The sequence below is a fragment of the Bos grunniens genome, chromosome 3 (assembly GCF_055505025.1).
Source record: "Bos grunniens cultivar Pamir isolate PY7600 chromosome 3, Bosgru_T2T1.0, whole genome shotgun sequence".
NCBI lineage: Eukaryota > Metazoa > Chordata > Mammalia > Artiodactyla > Bovidae > Bos > Bos grunniens.
In genome coordinates this window covers 107,093,304-107,101,580 of record NC_141167.1, presented here as the reverse complement: position 1 = coordinate 107,101,580, position 8,277 = coordinate 107,093,304, and the positions used below count along the sequence as shown (strand labels likewise).

Sequence of the window (8,277 nt, the reverse complement as noted above, 5' to 3'; positions counted from 1 at the left end):
GGCCCAGTTGAAGCAGGAAACCAGCAGTTGAAACACAAACTCCAGAAGCAGTTTTGACAGCTGTGAAGTTCATTGACTGCACTGAGCTGGTGCCTTCACAAGGGTGCCGTGTTAGTCTCTCAGTCGTGTCCAATTCTTGTGACTTCGTGGACTATAGCCTGTCCATGGAGTTCTCTAGGCAAGAATACTGGAGTGGATTGCCATTTCCTACTCCAGGGGACCTTCCTGACCTAGGGATCAAACCCGGGCCTCCTGCATTGCAGGCAGATTCTTTACTGCCGAGCCACCAGGGAAGACCAAGGCTGACGGGTGAAGGCTATACAGATGACCATGAACAACATGTGGTTTTAGGGCACTGACCCCCATATAGTCAAGCATCTGCACATGGCTATCCAGTTGGCTTTCTGTATTCAGTTTCACATCCATGATTCAAACATGGACCATGTTGCACTGAGCACATATTTAGTGAAAAATTGTTTATAAATGCAGTTCACACCCATGTTCAAGGGTTAACTGTTTTGAAGGTGACAGCCTGGGGGTGGTTGGCTGTCTTCAGCTGGGTCCTCTGAATCAAGGACAAGCCGCCTCACAGGAGAGATGAGGGTGAATCTTGAAACCAGCCTCTTGAGTCTTCCATCACCTGTCCTTTCGCTAGGATTGACACACCTCTCGTGTGTCTGGGGAGTGGAGAAGCTTGGTGAACCCCTCGTGGTTTAAACCAACGTTTACCAAATGCATTTGCTCTGAATTCTGTCCAGCACCAGGCACTAAGGCAGCAAAGCACAGTGAGAAGTGATTTTGGAAAATCCAAAGTTGGGGTTGGAATTCCTCTGCCCAGCCTACGGCAGAGTCCCCCATCCTCAGGTGCTGGGAGAGCCTTGAACCCTGGAGCCATGGGGCAGCCTAGGCTGAGGGGTCCCTCCATACCACCCTGGCTGACTCCTGGATAGGGCCTGGGCCTCTTCCGGCCAGTCTGCTCTCAGTGGGGTGGGGTCAAGCTGGAGGGGCTGGCTGTGTGCTGGAGGCCGAGTGAGCTGCCTGCTAATGGGGCTGGGCCACCCTGCGCTGCTCCCTGAAGGCTGGACAAGGCTAGGATTGTTTCCCTGCTCCCTTTGTCTCCCACACCCCGCCCAGGCCTGGCCCGCCTGCCTGCCGCTCCTCTCCCTCCCTTTGGCCCGGCTGGCAAGAGCCAGGGATCCGCCCGTGGAGCCCGGGGCCTGCCGACCCTCTGGCTTAGGAGCGCCCATCAAGCTCTGGGTAAGGAAGCTCACCTGGGGGACTAGAGGCAACGTACCTGCTCCAGCTGCACACCGCACTCCCCCCTACCCCCATTTCCTTGGCTACAGCTGACCACTCCAGAGACCTGACCCTAGTGCCGAGGGGAGGACCCTGAGGGGACTAGACCCCAGCATCGTCCTGGTCCACCCCTCCCCAAAGTAGCTGGGCTGCACCCAGGGTAGGTCAGGACACCCCCATCCCCGTCTTGGGAGGGGTCGGTCATCTATCTCGGGTAGTTTTTTGGATGCGGTCCGAGGCTTGTGGGGTCTTAGTTCCCGGACCAAGGATGGAACCCAGACCCTCGGCGGTGAAAACACGGAGTCCTGATAACTGGCATGCTAGGTCGCTTCAGTTGTGTCTGACTCTGTGGCCCCAGGGACTGTAGCCCACCAGGGAAGTCTAATCACTGGATGGCCCCGGAATTCCCGGGGGGTAGATACCTTAAAGCTCAGCCGGGGTGCAGACTAGGGACCAGATCTGCCTTGTGTCCAGCAGGGTCCCCAGCATCCAGCTCAAGGGCAGAGGCTCGGGGTTCGGGCTGGCTGTGTAAGGCCCGGAGTGTGTGAGGCGCAAACAGAGCAGGCAAAGGAACAGCGGCAGGAAGAGGGGTGGGTCTGGGCTGGAAAGTTTTCGCCTGGAGAGGTGGGCGGGGTGTCCTGTTCTCCCTCCTCCCAGGGCAGTTCCACCCACCCTGGTGGCCCAGCCCCTCCACTTGTGCCAAGGAATGTGCCTGGGAGAGGCGGCCTGGGAGGCAGGCGGGGCAGTAGAGCCGCGGCCACCCGGAGGCAGCACACAGGTCTGAGGCTGAAGGGCGCGGGGCTCAGGAGGGACAGGGACCAGAACACCCCCGGGGGTGCAAGTGTAGTCGTGGAAGAGCTAGGCTTCCCCCAGTCCCTTGCCCCACCAGTGGGCATCTGGCCTTTCCCAGAATTCTTCCTAAGCTCCCTGAGTTTTCTGTGTTCAGCCCAGGCACTGGGGGCCAAGGGGCTTTTTGGCGGTGGCGGCAGCGGTGGTGGTGGTGTGCCTGGGCTCTCTCTGTGCTGTCCTTTGTAAGTCAGGGTTCTTCTGAGACAGAAATTTGGGGTTAGGGACTTGGATCCAGGGTTCCTGAGGCAGCCTTCTGGCTGAGGAGGCCACTCCACTCCTGATGGATCAGTCCCTCTCCATGGGGGAACTGAGTGGCCCCAGGTTAGGCTGAGGAGGGGCTGGGGTTATGACCACCGGGGAAGCTGGGAGAGCCTCCCCAGGCCTGAAGGAAGCAGCTTGGTGGCCAGCTACCACTGCACGCATGCCTGTACACAGCCCACCCTGGGACTCAGGGATGGGGTCCAGCCTGGGCCTCGGTGAAAAGGGACCCATGGATGGGGGCAGATACCTAATTCCCCTCTGCCCTTTGTCTCCAGGTCAACGTGGAGGTGCCGGGCCACCATGCTCAGTCTCAAGCTGCCCCAACTCCTTCGAGTCCACCAGGTCCCCAGGGTGAGGGATTCACCAGCTCCTACTTCCCAGGGTGCTGGCTGGCCGGAGGTGCTTCTCTTTGTGCAAGTGCAGAAATCTTTGCTACAGGCTACCTCATCCCTGTCAGTTTGGTGTGGGGCTCCTGTTCTCTAAGGAGCAGGGTTTGTGACCTGCTTCCTGGAGCCCAGACGCTGCTTTATCTGGAGTCCCCAGCCTCAGAGGCCGTGTGTCCACCGACTCCCAACCCCATCTGGTCCCCTCCCTCTGCCTCTTCTGTTTCTCGCCTGCTCTCTGGGTTCTGGAACCTGTGGTGAGATGGGGTTGGATTTAGTTTGGCTTTGGCACCATGGTGATCTCCAGACCATTCCCTTCAACCCTGCTTCCAGAGATCTCTCTTGGAGAGAAAGGGTGGAGCACAGTGACTCCCCTCTTCTCCCCCCACCCCGCCCCCACCCACTACCCTAGGTGTTCTGGGAAGATGGTATCATGTCTGGCTACCGCCGCCCCACCAGCTCGGCCTTGGACTGTGTCCTCAGCTCTTTCCAGATGACCAACGAGACCGTCAACATCTGGACTCACTTCCTGCCCACCTGGTGAGGGAGGCTCTGTCCCAGGCTTGGGCCTCGAGCTCAAGGGGGTACTCAGGCGGGCCAGGACTGCCTGGGCCCACGGGCTGCAGTGGGAGTCGCCGGGGCTCCGGTGGCCTGAGCACGTGCCCGCCGCAGGTACTTCCTGTGGCGCCTCCTGGCGCTGGCGGCAGGCCTGGGCTTCCAGTCGGAGCCCTACCACTGGCCGCTGCTCGTCTTCCTGCTGCCCGCCTGCCTCTACCCGTTTGCATCGTGCTGCGCGCACACCTTCAGCTCCATGTCGCCCCGCGTGCGTCACATCTGCTACTTCCTGGACTACGGTGCGCTCAGCCTCTACAGCCTGGGTGAGCCCCACGGCGTGGCGGGCAGGGGGAGGGGCGTTTCGGGCAGGGCGGGGGTGTGGCACGGGGGTCCTGGGGCGGGGCCTCAGTTCCTGCCCCGCCCCGCCCCCAGGCTGCGCCTTCCCCTATGCCGCCTACTCCATGCCGGCCTCCTGGCTGCACAGCCGCCTGCACCAGCTCTTCGTGCCCGCCGCCGCACTCAATTCTTTCCTGTGCACCGGCCTCTCCTGCTACTCCCGGTGGGTTCTCGGCCAGTGGTGAAGGGGAAGGCGGAGGGGCAGACCAGGGCGCCCACAAACACTTGGACACCCAGGACCACTGGGTGTGCCTGCGCCCCACTGCTCCTGAACAAAACTAGTGGCTGTGGGGCCGTTTATTGAGGCCTTAGTCTGCCCAGAGCCTGTGCACCAGCACCACCCCGGCTCTGTCTCTCCCACAGCGACCTAAGCGGCCCGTGTCTATCCCCATTTTATAGCTGTTGTCACTTACAGAGGAGTTACGTGGCCTAAGGGCTTTCGAAGCCACTAAACATTCCATGGTGGCCAAAGGTCCCCTGCCCTCCTCTCACCCCCATCCGAACATAGTGATGGTGACCAGCCTTTCCCTCTTGCCTCCCAGGTTCCCAGAGCTAGAAAGCCCTGGGCTCAGTAAGATCCTCCGCTCGGCCGCCTTCATCTATCCCTTTCTGTTCGACAACCTCCCGCTTTTCTATCGGGTAAGGCTCCTGCTTTCCTATCCTGACCCTCACAGTGCCCAGTCCCACCCCCTCGAGCCCTGACCCCAGCCCTGCCACCCACCCTCCTAGCCCAGCATCCAGTCCAGCTGTGCACCCCACCCCCGTCCTCACCAGATCCCAGACACATGATGTCCAGCCCCGAAGCCCTTCCCTGCCAACCCTGCTTTTCCTTTGCCAGCTGGGACTGTGCTGGGGCAGGGGCCGCAGCTGTGGGCAGGAGGCGCTGAGCACCAGCCACGGCTACCACCTTTTCTGTGCGCTGCTCACTGGCTTCCTCTTTGCCTCTCATCTGCCTGAGCGGCTGGCACCAGGACGCTTTGACTACATCGGTGAGCGCAGACCTGGCCTGGCCGGGGGGCGGTCAGGGAGACAGCTCCCCAGAGCCCTGAGCGAACTAAGAGTGTTCCTGGCAGGGCCCTCAGGTTAACAGCAAAACCAGCAGCACGTATGCCAGGGGCTCTGTGAACAGCAGCTCACTCATAGTTGCTGATAACTCTGGGAACCTTAGGAAACCCTGGGTTTCTTATTCCCAGTTTTAGGGGAGTAGCAGGCCCAGATGATGGGATGCTCGCCATGGATCACAGTACGAATTGGGGCAGCTCTGGGGATTGGATATGTGTCCTCACCTGCCCACCCTCCCCACAGGCCACAGCCACCAGCTATTCCACATCTGTGCAGTGCTGGGCACGCACTTCCAGCTGGAGGCGGTGCTGACTGATATGGGATCTCGCCGAGCCTGGCTGGCCACGCAGGAACCGCCCCTGGGCCTGGCAGGCACGGTGGCCACTCTGGGCTTGGCAGTGGCTGGGAACTTGCTCATCATTGCCGCTTTCACAGCTTCCCTATTTCGGGCCCCCAGTACATGCCCCCTGCTGCAAGGCGGCTCACTGGAGCGGGGTACAAAGGCCAAACTGCAGTGAGGTCTCAGCTCTGAGTCTGCCCTGGAAAGAGGCAGAGGCCAGGCAGGCCCTCATGTAGGGGAGGAGCCCAGACCCAGGCCTGATAAGATGGGGGCACATCTGAGCCTGGAAGCAAGGGTGGCTGAGGACAGAGCGTGGAGGTGAGAAGGGAACTGGGAAGACAGAGGCGAGGAGAGGGCCTGGGAGGCTGGGAAAGAGCAGGAGGCTCAAGGAGGGGGCTCTTGATGGGGTTGGGAAGTACTGAGGGTCTGAGAGGGGAGGTGCGTGTGTCCAGGCTGGAGCTGCCCCACCTGCCATCGAAGGCTGGGGTGGGAAGCGCTGGGTCCTTTTATCTGGTCCCATTTCTGGTGCTCCTGGAATTTCTGCACAGCCCAGGGAAGAACTAACATGGCTAACCCAGGCCCCCCCCGAATGCTTGTTAACCCAGCTCGGAGGCCCGCTTGTGCCCTACCCCCAGACCAGGCAGCGCTGGCCGCCGGCAGTTCTTGGCCTGTGGCCATGAGGGCATCTGTCCTGGTCCCAACCGTGGACTCCGCATCCAGGCCTCTGGGATCTGGTCTGTTTGGGTGTGTCATGGATGGGGCAGTGGGTTGAAGTGGGGGGAGGGTGCTGGGCTAGAGAGAACCCTAGCTAGACTTTAGGCAGCTACCTTCAATGCTTCTGGAATCAGGCAGGGATAAATAAATAAATCAACAACAGATTTTGGGACACACTTTCTGGGACTGAAAAAGGGAAAACCTCTGGCTCCACTCGCCATCGTCCCAACGCCTCCTCCTCACACTCCACAGATGGACAAAGAATCACAGCCCCAGTTCCTCTTCTGGAGTTTATTCTAGAGCAGCGGGGATGACGGGGAGGGGAGGGGTCCTGGAGAGAAGCCAGAGCTGGGGGCTGCCAGCCAGGTGCGCAGGGCTGCAAGCTCTAGACTGGGCCGTAGAAGCGCCGATAGGCCTCCTGGAAGCCGATGTGGTCAGCTAGCTCGTCACAGTCAGGGTTGAGCTCACACACCTCCCTCTTGGGCTCCAGCGGATCTGGGTAGGGGGCTGGGGCTCTGAGAACCCACCACACCGGGCATCAGCCTCCATGCAAAGTGCCCGCCCCTCCTCCCACGGGACCTGGGGCTCCAGGGTGCCCCCACAGCAGCCGCTCCTCCCAGCCCATCCTGCAGATGCAGGGCCTTGGCCCAGCACCACCCCTCCTCTCACCCCAGCCCGTGATCCAGGTAGCGCCTGAGTCTCTTCACCACCTCGCTGCCTTCCTGCTTGGACATGAAGGCTGTGGAGCACAGGGGCAGGGGTCAGGTGGCTCCCAGTTTGGGTGGATAAGATGAGGAGCAGGCTGGCCTTCCTGAGAGCCAGATGGGAGGGAGCAGGAGGGGAGAACGGGACTGAGAGGACTGGGGTAAGAGCGGGTGCTGGGAGTGGGCAGCACCCTCGGAGATATGGGGCATAGCCCCCGTCCAGCCCACTTCATACCTGCGCCTTTGCCCAACTCTGCATCACCAGGCTTTGCATCTGCAAGGAAAAGGAGCCCAGTTCACCCCTGCTCATCCCTAGAGCCCTCCCCACCCTCCCCTGCCTCTGGCAGCTTGCTCTTCCCTCCTCTTCCTCCACAAGCAGAGAAGGGGGCAAATGGATTAAGACTACAGAAAGCTAGTTAGACTGTCACAGGGACTGCCCGTGGAAGGGGTGAGGAGAGCGTGAGTCCATGGCACTTACTCTCCCAGCTCCCATGGGCTGGATCTGGGGCAGGGGTTGGGGCACTCACCTGCCCGGCCAGCGAGGCAGAGTGTGGCCAGGGCCAGCAGGGCGAGGAGCATGGGGGTTCTCATGGTGTGTCTGTCAGCGGCTGCGTGGACTTGGCCAGTCTGCTTCTCCCGGCCTCCAGCGCCGTTTTATACTCTCTGGGCTGTGCCCCAGAGGCAGGGGTGCGGGCGGGTCATGGGGGAGTCTGCCAGGGCTGTTTGGGGCTCATCTGCCTCAGCTCTGTCGGCCAAACCCCAAAGGAGGTTGTGGTTGGAGCTGTGGCTCCCTGGGCAGGCCCCCAGAGTGATGGAGGAGGGTTCGCCTCAATCCAAGACTGCCAGCCTCCAGAGAGGGTCCCCAGCTCCTCCCCGCGGGGTCGCCCCAGGTCCCCCAGCCCCTACTCTCCCTCTGAGCCCCAGCCTCAGTTTGAGCCATCAGTGGGGCAGGCTGGGAGGGGAGGACGGGGAGCCTAGAGAGGAAGGGAGGCCGGGGGTCTAAAATAGAACCGTGCGGAGTTGGGCTGCAGCCTCTCAGACTGTGATTTCCACCACTGGCCCCGTGGGCAGGAGCCAAACCCCAGGGAGGGCGGGCCTGCTGGCAGATGCCCTCATTCGCCCCGAGGAGCCCTGTCCTAGAGAGGCCTCGACAGCAGGGGCGGCTCGGCTCTGTGCAGGCCCTGGGCATCAGGACACGGGAAGGGGTTGGGGCAGCACGGGGCCAAGAGCCAAAAGCCAACACGGGTGGGGCCGGGCCTGAGGTTAAGGACAGCCCTTTGGTCTGCCGCAGGCCAGGTGGGCCCTAAGCTGAAGACCTCCTGCCCCGTGCCCCTCACAGGCAGGGACGCAGGGTCTGCGTGGGGCAGGAAGATGGAGAGCACCCCTGGGCTCCTGACCACCCCATCCTCTTCCTGCCCTCACAGCCTCCTCAGTGCCAACCCTGGGGACCTGTCCTCCAAGGGACAGAATATCCAGCTAGAAAACCCGAGAGCTGCTTCTGCCTCAGCTCAGGCTGGAGAAGAGGGGTATGCTCACCCACCCCCGCTCACCGGGTGGAGGCCTGGCAGACACAGCACTGCCCGCCCACCCCCACCTGCGGCTGGGTGTTTGGATACCTCCAGGAGAGAGGAGCCACTGGGCTCAACGTAGGGGGTGGCGTCTGAAGAGGGGCCACCCTGACATCTCCCCAGTGTCCCTGGTGCTCCCAGACAGACCA

The 8,277-nt window shown here is 61.6% G+C and overlaps 2 protein-coding genes across 10 annotated transcripts; one reads left to right on the top strand and one right to left on the bottom strand.

Annotated features, from left to right (window-relative positions):
* Positions 1 to 932: 932 nt before the first annotated feature.
* On the top strand, positions 933 to 6,018 carry PAQR6 (progestin and adipoQ receptor family member 6). 9 transcript variants are annotated; one of them, XM_086393314.1, is made up of 8 exons: positions 1,173 to 1,257; positions 2,682 to 2,757; positions 3,202 to 3,329; positions 3,462 to 3,667; positions 3,777 to 3,903; positions 4,283 to 4,379; positions 4,579 to 4,729; positions 5,046 to 6,018. In XM_086393314.1, the coding sequence occupies exons 2-8, from the start codon at positions 2,707 to 2,709 to the stop codon at positions 5,318 to 5,320; spliced, it is 1,035 nt and encodes a 344-aa protein (XP_086249440.1). In that variant the 5' UTR covers positions 1,173 to 1,257; positions 2,682 to 2,706; the 3' UTR covers positions 5,321 to 6,018. The 9 variants fall into 9 exon arrangements, with proteins under 9 accessions (XP_086249443.1, XP_086249437.1, XP_086249440.1 ...); XM_086393312.1 differs by having other exon boundaries at positions 2,682 to 2,805; XM_086393315.1 differs by lacking the exon at positions 1,173 to 1,257 and adding an exon at positions 1,959 to 2,074.
* A 114-nt stretch (positions 6,019 to 6,132) lies between these two features.
* Positions 6,133 to 7,303, bottom strand: BGLAP (bone gamma-carboxyglutamate protein). Its single transcript, XM_086393323.1, is given in 5 exon segments — positions 6,133 to 6,252; positions 6,254 to 6,371; positions 6,526 to 6,595; positions 6,796 to 6,834; positions 7,088 to 7,303. Coding segments are annotated over 5 exon segments (396 nt in total). The 5' UTR covers positions 7,152 to 7,303; the 3' UTR covers positions 6,133 to 6,147.
* Positions 7,304 to 8,277: the final 974 nt, after the last annotated feature.